The sequence below is a fragment of the Mauremys reevesii genome, linkage group 2, assembly GCF_016161935.1.
Source record: "Mauremys reevesii isolate NIE-2019 linkage group 2, ASM1616193v1, whole genome shotgun sequence".
Taxonomy (NCBI): Eukaryota; Metazoa; Chordata; order Testudines; family Geoemydidae; genus Mauremys; species Mauremys reevesii.
The window spans coordinates 185,210,271-185,229,088 of record NC_052624.1 but is presented as its reverse complement, the minus strand read 5'-3'; the positions used below and the strand labels follow the sequence as shown (position 1 = coordinate 185,229,088).

The window sequence follows — 18,818 nt, the reverse complement described above, 5'->3', positions numbered from 1 at the left end:
ACTTCAAGTCTGCAGAAATAAATGGCTGGTGTCCCCACATTCACCAAGAAGAGCTTCCCTTCTCCACTAGTGAGTGGATATTTTTAATCTCATCTGATTTTGATATGAGGATCTAGATCCCCAGGCTCTCACTCAATAACATAATTTAAAAAGGAAGAAAAAAAAAACAAACCCAAACCAGCTAAAGTTATTTTAACTATGTTGGTGGTTTCTGTTATTTTCCTCTTAATATTTCACTTACACGAAGAGTAAACATGTGGTACTGCTTACAAATTAGTCCTGCAAAGTCTGTGTTTTATGTGGCCTTTTTGCATGCCTTTGGTGACTTGCAAGCTTGTAAGTAAAAACATAAGGATGGCCCCACTGGGTCAGACCAATGATCCATGTAGCTTAGAATCCTTTGACCCCCCCTCCAAGAACTCTAATAGATTAGTGAGGCATAATTTCCCTTTACAAAAGCTATATTGACTCTTTCCCCCAACATATTGTGTTTATCTATCTGTCTAATAAATTCTTTACTGTACATTCATCCAACTTGCCTGGTATTGAAGTTAGGCAACTTGGATGAAAGTATGCAATTCCCAGAATCACCTCTGGAGCCTTTTTAAAAATTGTGTTACATTAGCTATCCTCCAGTCTTGTGGTACAGAGGCTGATCTAGGCATTTGGTTACGTACCACAGTTAGCAGTTCTGCAATTTCATATTTGAGTTCCTTCAGAACTTTTGGGTGAATATCATCTGGTCCTGGTGATTTTCTTATTAAGTTTAAACAATTTGTTCCAAAACCTACTGCCACTGACACCTCAAACTCAGTTCCTCAGATTTGTCCCGTAAAATGAATCCTCTGCAATGAAAACCAATGTAACATTTATTTAGCTTCTCTATAATGGCCTTATCTTCTTTTGGTGCTCCTGTTGAACTGTGATCGTTCAGTGGTCCCACTGATTTTTGACAGGCTTCCTGCAGCTGAGATACTTTAAAACAAAAAAATTGGTTTTGTTTTGTAATTTTTTGTTTTTACTCTGCTCTTTACCCATGGTGGCATTTTGATCCTCTGACTGTTGTTTTGGTTTTGTTTGATTTTAAGATATAGGTTTAGTTTGAACCGCTATCATGGTGCTTTTAAATAGTTTCCATGCAGCTTTCAGACATTTCACCCTTTTGACTGTTCCTTTTTATTTCCATTAACTAGCTTCTTCATTTTTGTTTGGTTCTGCTTTTTGAAGTTCAGTGCTATTGTGATGGGTTTGTTTAGTATTTTCCCTCCTATGAGGATGTTAAATATAGTTAGATTACGGTTGCTATTACCAAAAGTTTCAGCTATATGCACTTCTTGAACCCGATCCTATTCGCTGTTTAGGACTAAATCAAGAATTGCCTCTCCCCTTATGGGTTCCAGGACTAGCTGCTCCAAGAAGCAGTCGTTAATAGCATCTAGAAATTTTATCTCTGCATCCCATCCAGAGGGGATATGTCAATATGAGGATAGTTGAAATCCTCCCCATTACTTTTGAGTTTTCAGTTTTTGTAGCATCTAATATCGCTGTGTTTCATAGTCACTGTCACCATTGTGGTGAGGTGTTGGTAGTATATTCCTACTGCTAGACTCTTATTATTCAAGCATGGAATTTCTATCCATAGAGATACTGATACAGCTGAATTCATTAAAGATTTTTACTATATATGACATAGAGCCACTCCCCCACCAATGTGACCTACTGTGTCATTACTTTGTATTTTGTACCTGGTCTTACCCTGTCCCATTTATTATCATTCCACCAAGTTTCTGTGATGCCTGTTATATCAGTGTCCTCATTTAATACCAGGCACTCAGGTTTACCCATCTTACTATTTAGACTTCTAGCATTTATATGCAAGCACTTATAAAATTTATCAATATTTAGTTGTCTGCCTTATGTGATGTAATTTAAAGTATCCAATATAACTCTCTACTTCCCTTAAGTACTGTCACTTTTTAAAAAAATACAGTTTTGTCCCAGCTAGTTCCACAATCATAAACACTCCAATTTTGCTCGAACAAAAAAATATGTTCTGCCTTTTGGTAATAAACACTTTTATAGAATCTGTTTTAGTTGTACAAATGTCTGTGCTTTGTAGAATGCTGAGCCTTAGGCATTAATGCCCTTTCTAATCTAGTCTGTAGTCACAAATCTCTCCTTCAAAACTCTCTTTAAAACTTTCCTCTGCTGTCATGCCTATAACAAATCATTCAGCCAATGCCATGGCTCGGTTGAGTGGGAGTCAGGGGAAGGAGTCAGCTGATTTATTCTGTATGTGGGGAGGGATGTTTGAGCCACTGGGTTGTGCAATAGCTAATATATCTACAAAATCTTTTAATCAATTTCCCTCTCTTCCCTCTCACTTCCCTATTGTTTGTTGCACTTAGCGTATCTTATTTCAGATGAGATTATCTGGCAAGGTATAATATCCTCCTTTGTGTACATACAGCACTGTGTCCAGTGAGGCCTTGAATCTGTTTGGGGTATTTGGTCACTATCAAAATGCAAATGACAGTTATTTTATTTGTTGTGTTTCCTGTGTATAAAATAAACTTTACATGTAGTAGAACCAAGAAAATATTTCTAAACTCTCTACAAAATTGTTTAAAAAATATGCATTAGTTTCCAGTTCTGGTTGGTCTTGAAAGCAATTGTGCAGATAACTTCTGGACATATTTATTTTTTCTTAGTAAAATGCCCTCTGTGGTGTAATTTTAATGCTTGTTGTTTGAAAATATTAGTATTATTCAAGGCTAGCTGGAGAGTAAGGCACATAAAGGGTTCTCAAACTTCATTGCACAGTGACCCTGTTCTGACAGCAAAAATTACTACATGGCCACAGGAAGGGGGGGACAGAAATATGTGCCCGCCTGAGCCTCACTGCTCTGGGCAAGAGGGCCAAAGCTGAAGCCCAATGGCTTCAGCCCCAGGCTGGGGGTCTGTAGCCTGAGCCCTAGGTGGTGGGGCTTGGGCTTCAGCCTTTGGTCCTAACAAGTCTAAGCCAACCCCGCTGACCTCATTAAAATGGGGTTGCAAACCACTTGGGGGTCCCAACCCACAGTTTGAGACAGTGAAACATTTTGGGTGTTTCCTTTTTTTGTTTCTGGAATGTATAATTTCACTATTAACATGATTTTGTTAAGAGTGTATGGTACCTTGCTACCAAAATTAAAAAACAAAAAACCCCGAGACTAGATAAGAAAATTTTGCAAAACTATTTGTATCGCAAATGTCTTTAATGACTGCACATCCTTCAATGAATCATCTATTACTGTTAAATCTAATATTTATATTAAGCTAACTTTAGGTTTTAGTTATATTCATATGCTATATCATAGTATGTGAACTGAGTGCATTAACAATTTGAAAACTAATTAACAATATGATTGTGAGCAATATTGCAATACAAATGAGCCTTCACTGTGTGGAGCATTAAGTAATAGAGAAAAGCTCATCTTTACAACCCAATGATCAGGAATGTAGTCCTGCATAACCGTTTTAGCAAATTTCCATTGCAGTGGTGGGAAAGGGTTCTTACCTTAATGTAACACCATTGTATCTTTTCCTACACCTACTGCAGAACGGTTGAGTCATACAACTTGGATGTGGCTGTGGAGTAAATTTTTCTCTCCTACATATAGATAGTAGTGATTGTGCTATATCTTGCCCTTTGGAATAGAAATTCTGAACTGCTGACCTAAGATTTCTAGGTGGGAATCATGCCCCTACAACATAATTGGACACATGATTACTCAGCTGGCTACGTGCCTTTCGTGCTCATTCTGTTGTGGCTGCTTACAAGCTGGTGTGTGAATTTCACTAGTGAATCTGTTATGTTATGGGTAACCTGTAGAAATTTTGCAGCTCTATCTTTTCTTCAGGCAGTCCCGCCTCTTTAACACTATTTCCACATGGATACCATATGTCTTTGTCTAACAGATGTACCAAAAGACCACCTAAAGACATGTGCCTGTGGCATCTGTAGGTAATTATGGCTAGCAATTAGTTTGCAGTACAAACCTGGTTTCCTACATGGAATATATGAAGTGACAAAACAAGTAATATGCTTCGAGGCATTTTGTGACATGAAGTCCATGACAATAAACAGCAACAAGGGCTCCAAGCGCACTGGAGTGAAGTCAGAGTCTAAAACATAAATTGTGCACTTCGTTAGCATAGTTGATAAGCAGATGAAGATGTAAAATGCTAGCTGGGTCTTTGTTTGGTGTCTAGCATTTTCTTGAGACTGAGGCACAATGAGAATTTTATACATCCTTTAGCTTGTAAACCCTTTGGGGCAGGCACAGCCTCTGCCTCTGTCTTCACAAATTTATCAAAACAGAACTCTGATACAGATCAGGGCATGTGAGTGCAAAATAATAGAAGTATCTACACTTACACACAGGGACTTTGGTGTGTTTCTTTGATGTCTCTGAGATAGGTGAGACAGCACCTTGCTGATTGCCACATAATGGCAGAGCATTATGAGCTTGCAAAGGCTACAAAGGGATGGTAACGTAAACTTAGTGAGAATTTATAAAGGAGAGAATCATGACATGTTTGTTCTAGTTCTGTAAAACTTTGTTTTTACAAAACATAACTAAGCGAAGTGCCCCTCTAATAGTCCAACTATCAATTTCATATGTACTATATTCATTTAGGGCAAAATAATTCATTTTATTCAGTCTTATCTTAAGATACCATTGTATAAAAGCTTCAGGATCTGGCTTTTAAAGAATGTAGGTATGTTTATCTATATATCACTAGCCCCTGCTTTTTGAAGAGGGGAAATACCCTGTTCCCAGAGCTAAGTGAGTATGAGGCAACTGGTAGGGCAGCTAAACATTTTAAATAGTATTGAAGTTTAGAGTAAATATGTCCAGTAAAATGAAGTTTAAAATCTTATTAGTCATTCAAGCCACTGCAGTATTTAGACTATTTTGTATTTTAGATGTGCCAAAATAATCTCGTCAAAATATTTGAACAGAGGACTAGAACAATAAAATGTGTATAACCTGAAGATCACAATAAAAATATTATTGCATTGTTGCTTTTATTATTTATTAGTTACAAATTGGGTAGGTTGTGTGCGCAGTAGTTCTCTTTTCCTCTTTTAAACTGAAAGTCACCAACAATAGGAGTGCAACTGCTGTTTCCTTGCTTCTGTTGCTAAGACATCAAACGGCTCTGAGAAGGACGTTGTTTTCTACATATTATGTCCCATCCTTTTCTTTACAAAAGGTAGTGAATAGCTTGGATTCATTTTTTATGCCTACATTGACATTGGTCTAAAAAATTTCTTTTGCAGTTTGTGATTGGTATTCTTTTAAAACAGAATGCAAGATAAAGTTCTAGGCATGATCACAAAGCTGTCTTTGTGAAATGGAAAGGTTTCATGAGTGCAGAGAAACAAGTTTTGTTTCTTTAGCAGCAGACACAAATGATGTTTATAAACCCAGAACTGTTCTGTTTCCTAGGAACAGACTGTATTAAAATAATAAAGGCAACTTTTATTAAGACTACTACAAGCTTTATCTCCTTTATTACTGCAACATAGAATTTAAAAATAAAAATATAAATGCAGTTCTGCTCCTCTGAAACCAATATGATGTCCTGTGGGTTTTTTTCATCATAACATATAAACTGTCCTCCCCATCTAGCTGCTTTTTTTCCACTTTATCTCTTGAAGGGATAGATTCAAGTCCGTTTGAAGCCTTCTTGGTGGGGAACCAGGAAGAGAGGGTAATCTGCAAAGGAAATAAATCTATAATGAGTGAGAGTTGAAATGTCTAGCTGGTTGAAGTAGTTGTTCCACACCACTTCAAAAGTGTTACCATCTGGTCTAGAATATTTTTCTTTTGGATTGACTTTCTCAGTAAGAGTGGGGGCCTAAAAGTAAAAAGTGCATACAGGGGGATTAAGGTTCATGTAGTAATTCTCTCTCTCTCTCTCCTGCTCTCTTCCCCCCCCCCCCCCATTAAATTGACTCACTAAGTTTCACTCTATGAAAGTTATGTATGCATTAAATACTTTAATTCTTATCACTAACTGAAATCTTGAGAGGACAGTCCCTAAAACAGCCTCAGTTTATTCAGTGTACATTGCCTTATCTGTATGATGCAGATTATTGTAAGTGCTATGCATAATTGCATTGTAGAAGTTGTCAGGGAGAAAGCTGGAAGTTTTGGTGCCCAAGTGGGGGGACAGTAGGGTTTTTGGGCCTGCAGCGGCATTTTTAGTGTTCAGTGTTAATAACCTATAGAAATGAATGGGAGCTGTTCACATCTCTGCAGGACTGTTTCAGGCTTTCTACAGATTAAAGAAGACAATATGGTATCAGTTTGTTTTTATTGCTTTCTTTAGAACCCTGTGCACTAAAAATAAAATTTTCATTAAAAAAAAAAATTAGGTTCTGGAGCACAATTGCACAGGAATATTTGATTCTACAGAATTCTGGAATATGTAGGACCCTGAATGTGGCTGAACTCAATTGTTTTCCATTCAGTGGGGATCTGACAAGTGCTCTCCATAAACTCATCTCTTCTAGAAGTGTGTGGGAGAATTTCTTCTCTTCGGTGCCTTACAAATGAAAACGAGATGATGGTGCACATACCCTTTATCACTTATATGGGACCTGGGTATTATACGTGCAGGCAGTTGTGGACTTTATGCATCCCACAAATGTTGGGTTCCTTTGGGGAACCTTATTTATTAACTCCTTTTATCTTTTGTAATTTTGGTAAGGTAGTCTGCCTGAACCCAAAATATAATATGTCCAAAATAGTACAACTAGTCTCCTGACTTATACCTAATACAAGAGAGTGCATCATCCTAACCCTCAAACTTTTTGCTAACCTCTTGTTTTTAATCAAGATAAAGAACTGCTTCCTATTCTTCATCAGGAACTTATTTCTCTCTTTTTCTTAGACCTAATCTCTTCCAGTTTGCTCGCTTAATTCCAGCTCCCTTAAAATATACATTTTCTTCCCCTTTTCTTTTAGTAGGCTGGAGAGTTCCTCTCACTTTTTACTTGTGGGGCTTGCTGATCATGATAGTTCTCTGGAGAGATCTGTAGCAATGTAGCTGGTGTTTTGCTCTTTCCAGTGACTCTCATATCGGTTTTAGTCTACACTGCATTATAAATCAAGGCCTTTGGCCATAATGGTTCTAGAGTTCCCTCTCTCTCTTCCCCAACACCCTCCCCCCCCCGATATGTTGCACTGTCCCAGGGTGCATGTTGACAACTTGCTTCCCTACCCCGAGTAATTTTACATTCAGTACTCCCATTTGACACTAAAGAATCCATGATTTCTGCTTTAGTGTAGGCGTTCGCTCCTGCCACACTCATGGCAAATCAAAGGGGGTGACCATGTGCTTGACGGTGTGGTATAACTGTTTGATATAACAGAACACTGCATACATGAATGTAATATGAAATATGCTTAGGTTTTTAGGGGTACTGAACAGGCCACTCTTTGGCCACTCCTGCTTTAGACTGTGATATCTTTTGATACAAGGCTGTGTTTTTGGAAATGTGTAACTTTTTTGTTCCTTTTATCTTTTTGACTGTTTTCTCAGTGTAGACATGTTCAAGTGTTATGAATTGATTGGTTCCACTTCCCATTTGAATGAGTTTTAGTGGAACACTAGCTTTGTCTGCACTAAGGAATTTCACAAACTTTCACCCCTAATAAGCTTCTTGTAAAATACCTTAGTGCAGCAAAGGCTTAAGACTTGTTTAAAACATGACCTGTAATGTCTTTGAGCCAGCTGATAACTTTCAAAATGGGTCACAGAACATCCTATTTAAAAACATAAGCCTCTTCTTTTCTATTCAGAACACTGTAATGTTGTGTTTGACTTAATAATAGGCACAGAAAAAGTACGGCAAGCTCTGGACTGTAAACACCTCCATGTTGTAAACCCTGACTGGCTGTGGAGCTGCTTGGAGCGTTGGGACAAGGTAGAGGAGCAGCTTTTTCCCTTAAAAGATGACTACATCAAAACACAAAGGTAAAATTTGTATGCAAAAAAAAAAAAAATGGACCAAAGATAGGTTGATCATGTTATTAGTCTGGGTTTATTCTCATTCTGTATAGAGAGTTGATTCATACGGTGTTATGAACCCAGAATTGTATATGAGATGTAGGGTTTGTATGAAAATTCCATACCATATTTCAGCCAATTTCTTGTCCTGTTTGCATGCAGGACTATCACTGGGAGGCAGTTGATCCAAGCTTGGGAGTTCAGGGAAGTCCCTAGAACTAGTAGTACCACAAGCGGGGACTTTTATTAAGCAGCAGCAACAGGTCTGACCAGTGGTGCTTCATACTAGTGCTGTGGAGGGCCCGTAGGGACCAGGAATGGAGGTGTAGCGTAACATAATCATTCAGTCTCCCATCCTGTGAGCACACAGATTCACGGAGTATGAGAAGCCTGATCAGCTAACCATTTTACTCTTGGTAACCAAGAGAAGGAAAGAGAAACCAGGACAAAAACAGAATGTAAGAAGCAAAAATGAGGGGGAGAGGTTGGAAGAGAAAAGGGGAGGATAAATATGAGAGCAGAGGGGAAAACACTGATGGGAGAACAAAATGGGTGAAATGAAGGAAGGATGGTAAGAAAGGAAGGAGACAAACAGTGGAGTGGGATGAATAGCAAATAGGAAGAGGATAAACTTTGTATCGGAGAGGGGAAGCAGAAGAAAGGTTAAAGAAAAACACCAAAGAGGGAAGAGACTACTATAGATGATGAGCCCTCTTGAAGGAGGTGATGTGACTGAAAGAACTGATGGCAAGGGGCTTCCAGTGGAGATTCTGCTTTTGCTTCTTGTCCTAGACCTTGTAAGTCCTGGCTGTGTTCTTGTTTGCACCACATCAGTTGATCTTATCAATCTTGCAAACTGATCAGAAGAGCCTGACCTTTTTATAGGAGATTGCTTTGGAAAATTCACAGTGCTGCAAAAAGTGATATTGGTGATTTAATGAGTGACGTTAGACTAGGGATTGCTTTCTGCCATCCTTTGGTGAAGACTTAACGGAAGTCATGTGAATGGAGTAACATTTGTACCATAAATAGGGTTTGTGGGTGCCCAATATGTCTAAAAATGAGGTAGTTTTTAATTAGAAACCTAAACAGGAATCTAGGAGCCTTGAAAATTTTGTCCAAAGTAAATAGATTGTAACTTCACTAGTTTTTAAAATGTGCCATGAGATCTTACACACCCAAATATTCAATACCTTAGTTATCCTTTCATCATAGGATGGTGCCTCCAGACAGAAAGTAATCCTTAGCAGAATGTCATTCAGTGAATTGCCAACATCACTTCCTCTAAGACCAAAATGTTGGCTTTCCTGCTTACTTAAAATTCACAGTGCAGTTTCAATGAGCTGCAGTGATGGTCTTCTCTTCCATATACTGAACATATTCATTTTAGAGCAACATTTTATTTGGCATCGTATACTTTTTTTTTCATATTCTTACTACGGAGACTTTTAAAATACGAACTAAGACTTGAATTACTAATGTGTAACAGCATGTGCATTTTTTCTGAAGTCAAATCCTCTGCTGTCAGAGTTGTTTGTGGCAATGATTGCTATCCTAGAGGGCTTACAACTTCAGGTGCTGAATAAATTACAAAAGCAGATAAACTCTTGAAGAGATCCTATTTGCATATAAAATGAATTTACTAAGAACATTGGAGAGAAATGGATATGAAGTATCTACTGATCTTAAATCTCAGTGTTGTGGCAAAACTTTAAAAGGCTGGCATGTATAAATATGAGATTAACTTACTTTTGCTGAATACCCTTCTTAAGATAGGTTTGCCTCCTCCTTACATCGCTATATGATGCATAGCTAGTTCTTCTATCCCTGCTATTGTATGTGTATATGTTTCCACATGGTATTAATCTAAGTGGCTGACGTATTTGATGTCATTATTAATGGCTTTTTTCTAAAGTAGCCATATATGTGGCTTAGTGCAATAGTAAATTAATTTGGTGTTTTGTAAATTTCTTTGAGGCAGTAGTTGCTGTACTATTTTTGTTGTTTTGCTTTAAGAGCAATATTGAATAGCAAATATTTATCGTATCCTACAAGTCATTGTACAAATGAACGTGTGTGCACGCACATATTTTATCTGGTTTGTATTAGTATCTACAAATTACTGTGGTAGACAAATACTATGTATTAGTTTTAATGCTATAGGGGAAATTGTGTTTTAAGATGTTTCAGAAACTAAATTTTAAGAAATGTTTTAAGATAGCTGTTTTAGAATATTTTCATTTTAGTGAATAAATATGACATTAAGTCTCTTCTCTCCCTCTGCATACGTTATTCCTATTAAGTTCTGTGGAATTTTCATATGTGTACGGAGAACATACTCCCTAAGACATTTATTTTCTGTTTTAGAAAAAAGGCAGATCCATTTTGCCCTGTAATAATGTGTGACTGCTCTAATGCTCTGTTTTGTGAGAGCCTGATGTGTCCTTTCTCTGAAAGGGAAATCCTAATGCTTCCACTTCCAGTTAGAAATAATTAATGTAAATTTCTGATGTAACTTTTTTTAAAATTACATTCAACAGAGAGAACAGTCCTGCCACGTTTCCTGATACACACAGCGCGTTCCAGACTGCTCTGTTTCACCCGACGCCCATCCATCCAAAGTTTCAGCCGGGTCCTGAAGTTCGGCTTTATGATTCCAACACTGGAAAGCTAATCAGGAAGGGCTCTCAGTCTTCTGTCCAGTCTCTGTATATCCAGTCTCCAGCTCCTCCCCTCACTTTACCGGTCCACGGGGAGCACTCATCCTTCAGGTACATGAAAGCGTAGCTAAGGATCACTTCAGTTTATTTGCAAATTAAATTTTTCTAAGATCACAATTTTTTTCAGTTGGCTTAGTTAGCTTACCTCTTTAAAAATAAAAATGATTTCAACTCTTGCAATATCTTACTAAAGGAAATGAACAGAAATAGGTAAACAGCTGTAGTGTTACAAGTGAGTTTAATTCCTTAACTGTATTTTTAGAAACCTCAAAGAGAATATACTGTTTTTTGTATGTTGTTTGCTGTAGAATTTATTAGGCTACTTTATATCCCAAAACAAGTGTGTGTTGCCTGTGAATTTCAGTTCTAAGTTTTAGTCATTACTTTGGATTTGTTTGGCTATCAAATAAATATACAGCTGGCTGCATTAATAGTTTTGTTCGAGAACTTTTCCTCTTTGTTTACCTCATACACGTACTTTCAGATGGGAGATTACTCTGGAATCCTATTTTGAAGTTATCTTTGTTTTTAAAGGGTTAACTGACCAGTGTTACAGTGAGTTTCTACTAGTCAATCTGCACTAAAAACATTAACTCACCTTCGAATTAAGATACTAAAATAAAAGGGGAGAAAGGCTGTCTTTGAGATATAAGGACTAGAACTAGCAACTAAGAGATCTGGGAGCCCTGCTACAGACTTTGTTATCTTGGTCAGGTCATTTAAGCCAAGATTTTCAGAAGTGGGAGTCTTAGGCCTGGTCTACACTACGCGTTTAAACCGATTTTAGGAGCGTTAAACCGATTTAACGCCGCACCTGTCCACACTAAGAGGCCCTTTATATCGATATAAAGGGCTTTTTAAACCAGTTTCTGTACTCCTCCCCAACGAGAGGGAGTAGCGCTAATATCGGTATTACCATATCAGATAAGGGTTAGTGTGGCCGCAAATCGACGGTATTGGCCTCCGGGCGGTATCCCACAGTGCACCACTGTGACCGCTCTGGACAGCAATCTGAACTCAGATGTGGTGGCCAGGTAGACAGGAAAAGCCCCACGAACTTTTGAATATCATTTCCTGTTTGCCCAGCGTGAAGCTCCGATCAGCACGGGTGGCGATGCAGTTCCAAATCCAAAAAGAGCTCCAGCATGGACTGTACGGATGTGATCGCTGTCTGGGCAGACAAATCTGTTCTATCAGAGCTCCGTTACAGAAGACAAAATTCCAAAGCATTTTTAAAAAATCTCCAGACAGAGACCACAGCAGGGACTCAGCACAGTGCTGCGTGACAAGCGTAATGGAAAGCCAAAGAATCAAATGGATGCTCATGGAGGGAGGGAGGGGGAACTGAGGAGTCCAGCTATCCCACAGTTCCTGCAGTCTCCGAAAAGCATTTGCATTCTTGGCTGAGTTCCCAATGCCTGTAGGGTCAAACACATTGTCCGGGGTGGTTCAGGGCATAGCTCGTCAATTTACCCCCACCTCCAGAAAGAAAAGGGAAAAAAATAGTCTCTTGACTCTTTTAAATGTCACCCTATGTCTACTGAATGCTGCTGGTAGATGCGATGCTGCGGCAGTGAACTGCAGCATCCTCGCCCCCCCTCCTTGGTGGCTGATGGTACAATATGACTGATATCTATTGTCATCATCAGCCTTGTGGCAGATGATACAGTGCAGAAGGACTGGTATCCATCCTCATCGTCAGCCCATGAGTGCTCCTGGCTGGCTTCCCGGTCATTCCCAGTAGATGGTACAGAATGGCTGGTAACCGTCTTCATCATAGCAACAGGGGGCTGAGCTCCATCAGCCCCCGCCCTTCATGTGTAAAGAAAAGATTCTGTACTGCCTGGACTATCATAGCAGCGGGATGCTGGGCTCCTCTCCCCCCACACTGCTTAATGTCCTGTCTGGACTATCATAGCAGCTGGAGGCTGCCTTTCCCTCATTTTATCTCACTAACAAGTCACTGTTTCTTATTCCTGCATTCTTTATTACTTCATCACACAAATGGGGGGACACTGCAACGGTAGCCCAGGAAGGCTGGGGGAGGAGGGAAGCAACAGGTGGGGTTGTTGCAGGGGCATCCTCTGTGAATGGCATGCAGCTCATCATTTCTGTGAGATCTGACACGGAGCGGCTGTGCTCTCTGGTTCTCTGATACACTGGTTCTCTAGTACGCTTGCCCCATATTCTAGGCAGGACTAATTATATTTTTAGATACCATAAAGGAGGGATTGACTCGGGGAGCCATGACAGCAGCAGACAGTACAGTACAGAAGGACTGGTAACCATCATCTCATTGCCAATTTACAATGGCAGCAGACGGTACAGAACGGCTGATAACCGTCTCTGCTATCATGCAAAAGCAAACGAATGCTGCTGTGTAGCGCTGCTGAATCGCCTCTGTCAGCGGCATCTAGTACACATTACACATACGGTGACAGTGACAAAAGGCAAAACAGGCTCCATGGTTGCCATGCTATGGCGTCTGCCAGGGCAATCCAGGGGAAAAGGGCGCGAAATGATTGTCTGCCATTGCTTTCCCAGAGGAAGGAGTGACTGACGACATTTACCCAGAACCACCCGCGACAATGATTTTTGCCCCATCAGGCACTGGAAGCTCAACCCAGAATTCCAAGGGGCGGGGGAGACTGCGGGAACTGTGGGATAGCTACGGAATAGCTACCCACAGTGCAACGCTCCAGAAATCGATGCTAGCCTCGAATCGTGGACGCACACCACCGAATTAATGTGCTTGGTGTGGCCGCATGCACTCGACTTTATACAGTCTGTTTTACTAAACCGGTTTATGTAAAATCAGAATAATCCTGTAGTGTAGACGTACCTTTAGTTTGGCACCGGAGTATGGATTTTAGGTATTTAAATTAGTCACCTAATTTTCTACAGTTCTGAGCACTCAGCAGCTCCTGTTGACTGAATTGACTAAACTTAGGCACCCTCTCTGTTCCTCAGTTTCTCTATCTATAAAATGTAGCTAACAATTACTTGGCAGAGTATTGGGGCAACTTAATTATCTCTGAAAATAGTTGAGATCCTCAAAGGTGCTACAGAAGTACAAAGTATTACAAATGCTGAGATGCAAGGTGAATTCTTCTGCATGTTCTCCTTTTCATTGTCTCTATCCTTTTATATTCTTAGTCTTCATGTGTTACAGAAATCTCTTGCCACCTCTTTTTTTCTTTGTCAGAAGACTTACATGTTTTCACTTCTCCCTTCCCGCTTTCAGTTCTCCCTTCCCACTTCCATGGTCTGTCTGTCTTCTTGTCTCCTTCATTCCACTTTCCTTGCCCCTTCCCAATATGAATTTCTTAAGTTCCATTCTGATATTTGAAAAGGCAGTTTTCTTTTCAGCTCCTTTTTAAATCACCATTTTTTAGCCTGCATTTTGTTCTAATACTTTTAAATGAGCTGGCAAGAAAGAAACTTGAAACAGTCAAGACAGCAAGTATTCTGAAACAGTAATTAGAAAGGTTTTGTTGTTCCTTATCTGACATGGGGGAAGAGGAATTTGTCTCGAAGTTTCAAGGAGCTGGGAAGCTTTTATGTTGGACTGAATGTATGTATGACTTTCCTAAAATGCTTGCATGTAAAAATCTGATGCATCAGTGTATCAGACCTATCTTCTGGTTCTGGTTTAGAAATGCCCAAAAACGTGTAAGAACTAAATGGGTCAGGAGTCAAATTCAGAGCCTGTATACGCTAGTTCCAAAAATGCTAGTGCTGAAAGTCATTTAAAAACTGCCAGTTGTATTAAATGGCATTGCTATTTCACCAGGGAATTTGTCCTATATACCACAGAGCAGGAATTTTTATGAGACCAATGGCATACAAAACGAGGTGGAAGGGGATACCCTAGATATAGCAACCCAATGTTCTTTGAGTGATTGCACATGTCCATTCCACTGTATGTATTTGAGCTCTCCAGTGCATAGTTGACGGAGATTTTTCTCTTAATGGGACCCATTGGGGTGGCCCCAGTGCTCTCTGCTGCCTTGCACATCATTCACAAGCATAAAGGGCCAAACCACCTCTGGGTTTCAAGCCCCACCACTTTCGTGGTAAGGCAATGTCAAATAGTGACCCTTACCCCAGCTGCCTTGCTTGGGCGGGGAGGAGGGGAATCTCGCATGAGTGACAAGTGTGCCATTTCTAATGGCTTTTAAGCCCCATTCTAAAAAAAAGACTGCAGCCAGATTAAATATTTACTGCTTGAATCAGTGCTACAGCCTCCATCTTGAGCCATTAACCTCAGTCCAGATATTGAGCATCTCAGCACTGGTCAGTAGCACACTTCCAGTGCTATCGGTATCGAGAGGCAGATCAGCGTAGCCAGTACCAAAGAAGAGGCATCCAAAATTGGACTCAGTTCCAGGATTGTTAAAAGAGTTCTTCTAAAGACTCCAGAGTGCGTTCAAGGAAAAATCACTCCCAGAGCATACCTCTAAGCAGGGGAGTTTGTTGTCTCCAGAGCCCAGTATGGGCCTGTTGAGATCAGCTCCCAAAGCACCTTCATTGCCATGTTGTCAAATCATGGTACCACAGAGTGTCTTCCCAGTGTCTTCTACTCCTGAGGCATTTGAGAGTTGCTAAACCTCTTGATGATGCTGTTACTGCCAGTTAAAGATACTTTCCCAGCACTGGTGCCCAAGGTACTGCCATCAGCACCTTCACCTCATTACTGGGCAGATTCATTGGATTCAGCCATCAGGGTACCAATGTAAAGGGTATCACCTAGGGGAAAGCCACAAATGATCTCCCCGCTCCCTTTTCTTCAGAGCTTGAGCTTTCTTCACCAGTACAGACAGGTATGGCGTCTTCATGGTCACAGGAAAAGGCTTTTTCATCAGACTCTGAAGTGGGATCCTGTGTGTCCCAGCTTAGCGTGTCCCACCATCAAGAGTATGCAACCTCCCCGCCCTGCTTTCAGATTCAGTTGCAGCAAGGGGCATCCCTGCAGCCAGCTCCATCTACTGGTCATCAGGAGCATCAGCATCATAAGCATCATAGCATCAAATACCAAGCCCAGCGCTGAACAGATTTGGGATCCTTCTCGTTACCATCTGAAAGAGGAGCAGGAATTGAACCAGCTCTTGGTACCATTGGCATCCTCTTCCTCATCTACTGATGAGGCAGTTGTGATGGTGCTTATTTCTCCATCTCTTGATAATTTTAAGACCCATCAGGAATTATTGAGGAGGATGGCAATGACATTAGACATCAGACATCCACCTGAAGGAGTCCTGGGAAAAGTCTCAAAAGCTGGTAGACACTTTGACATCTGTGTCTCCAGCCAGAATAATCTCATTTATAGGGAGAGCTATTTTAGAGCCTACCAAGTGTCTCTCAGTCCCCAGATTCCCTGCCTCCTTCTGCGCGCACACGCACGCACACACAGTAGAAGAGGTACCATGTCCCCCCTCAGGAGTTTGAGCACCGGTGTATAATCTCCTTCTAGTGGCAGCAGTGAATGAGAGAGAGAGAGACAGGAGCACCAGGTGTCCACCCCCCAAAAACAGAGGACAAGAAGGTGGAATTTTTTGGGAGGAGCTTTTATTCCACAGGCAGGTTACAGCTTTGTGCTGCAAACCAGTAAGCTTTCCTGTGGTGGTTCGATTTCACCCTATGGGATACAGTTTGAGTTGAAAGACAAGCTCCCAGATGAGATGAAACAGGACTTCCAGTTTTTAATAGAGGAGGGAAAATTTGGTCGCAAGAAAAGCTCTGCAGGCAGGTCTTGATGCAGGAGATTCTGCAGCTCACAGCCTGGCCTCTGCTATCAGGATGAGATGCTTGCCCTGGTTACACTCTTTCTGGACTCCCTCCCAAGGTGCAGCAGTCAATCCAGGATTTATCTTTTTCACTCTTCTCAGAAAAGCTGGACAAGACTTTACGAAGTCTCAAACTCTAGAGCAGCCATAAAATCCTTGGACATTTACACCCCAGCAGTGAAACAGAAGGTGTTCCATCCTCATCAGTTCCAGCATTTTCAGGGGTTTGTCCGTCAGGCCCAAGGCCTGCCATGGAGAAGAAGCTGAGGGTACAAGAGACACCCACCACCACCACCACCCTCTGCTTCAACAGCCACCAGTTCATCAAGACAGGCAGCATCTTCTGAGAACTCATTTTAATGGGCAGGTAGAGAGCAGTCTGCCAGTTATAAGAGTGCCATCTTTTTCTTCTCTGATTTTTGCAAACCATCTGTTCCATTTCTGTCATAGTTGGAGCCACATCACAACAGTCTGATGGGTTCTAAGCACATTGGAAGTGGGATGTACACTCTGATTTATTTCTACCCTGCAATCTCCATCCCTCTTCAAGGTCCCCTCTCATCAGACAGTTGATACAAGAAATACAATCACTCCTCCTTGTAGCAGCTATAGAGGACGTTCCTCATTTGTTCAGGGGAAAGGGGTTTTACTCCTGATATCTAGATCTCGAAGGCAAAAAGGGTCTCAAGCCTATTTTAGGTCTATAAATAAGTTCCAAAAAAACCCAAAGCAAACTCCATGTGGTAACAATTGCTTCCATTATTCCTCCCTTGAAGGTGGGGGATGGGTATGCTGCTCTCTACTTGAAGGATGCCTGCTTTCACATGGTGATTCATCATAGTCGCAGAAAATTTCTGAGATTCACTGTCAGCGGACACCGTTATCAGTTCATACTGTTCCCCTTTGGTTTCTTGGCTGCCCCAAATGTCTTTACAAAGTGTGTAGCAGAGGGTTGCAGCTTTCCTCCTGAGGTCAGAGGTCCATGTATTCATTTACCTGGACAACTGGCTGATAAGAGGTCAATCCAGGTTGAAGGTGGTATCCAGCATGAACATAATCTGATCCGCCTTTGATGCACTTGGCTTGCTGATCAACACAGACAAGCCAAACCTGAGTCCAGTAGAGAAAACAGAATTCATAGGAGTTGTTGAGTCCAGAATCTTACTACCACACGCCAGGTTTCAGGCAATGGAAAGCCTCATTCTGGATTTAGGCTTCAGAGTGGTAGCTGTGTTAGTCTGTATCAGCAAAAACCTCGAGGAGTCCTTGTGGCACTATAGAGACTAAATATACACAAATAAATTTGTTAGTCTGTAAGGTGCCACAAGGACTCCTCGTGTTTTGTGGTTTTTTTAAATTCTGGATTTAGAGGTTTATCCTCTCAACATGGTGAAAAACTGTTTAAGGCTTCTGGGGCACCTGTGGCAGTGTCCACTTATATAATCCAGCCTGCCAGATTGCATCTCAGACTCCTTCAGGACTGGTTGACAGAGGTGTATTCTTCAAAAAGGCACCACGTAAACATGTCAGTGCACATATCAAGTCATAGCTTATCCTCCCTAGATTGGTGGATAGACCCACCCAATGTCTTCAAGGGAATTCCTTTCGCCCCATCTCTGGGTTGGGGGTTCACCTGGGGCCCCTGCAGATGCAAAGTCCCTGATCTCTCCAAGATCTCAGCCTTCACATAGACATCTGGGAGTTGCAAGCTATCTGATTAGCTTGAATGGCATTCCTTCCTCACATTTGGGGAAGTGGCGTATTGGTGCTGAATGACAATACAACCGCCATGTGTTATGTAAACAAGTCGGGGGGAGGAAGGAGCCCCCAGTCCTAATTTTGTTGGGAAGCAGTACTACTTCGGGGCATCTATATAGACACCTGTATTTCTGAAAACAGCCCGTCTTCTGGGGGTTCAGAATACGTTGGCAGATCACCTGAGCAGGTTGTTTATCAAACACTGTGAGTGGTTCCTTCACCCAGATGTAGCAAGGTCCATTGTCCAGCTCCGGGTAACTCCCCAAGCAGATCTGTTTGTAACAAAGGACAACACAAAATGTCACCAGTTCTGCTTCAGAGCAGGACGCAGCCTGAGTTCATTGATTGACCATGGCAGTAGAAAAGCATCCAAGTCTGGCAGAAGAGGGATAGGAGGAAAAATTTACAGCAAAGTCCCGTACAAGGCCAAGCAGGACAAGGCATGGCTTATAATGATCTCCCCTGTATGGCTCCATCAGCTCTGATT

General features: G+C 41.1%; 1 protein-coding gene across 5 annotated transcripts in view; it reads left to right on the top strand.

Annotated features, from left to right (window-relative positions):
* CTDP1 (CTD phosphatase subunit 1) overlaps positions 1-18,818 on the top strand; it is a 181,441-nt gene that overhangs the window by 40,897 nt on the left and 121,726 nt on the right. For all 5 annotated transcript variants that reach the window (XM_039524376.1, XM_039524378.1, XM_039524374.1 and 2 more), the window contains exons 9-10: positions 7,893-8,034; positions 10,608-10,838. In XM_039524376.1, the coding sequence (XP_039380310.1) occupies positions 7,893-8,034; positions 10,608-10,838 (373 nt within the window). The remainder of the gene's footprint in view (positions 1-7,892; positions 8,035-10,607; positions 10,839-18,818) is intronic.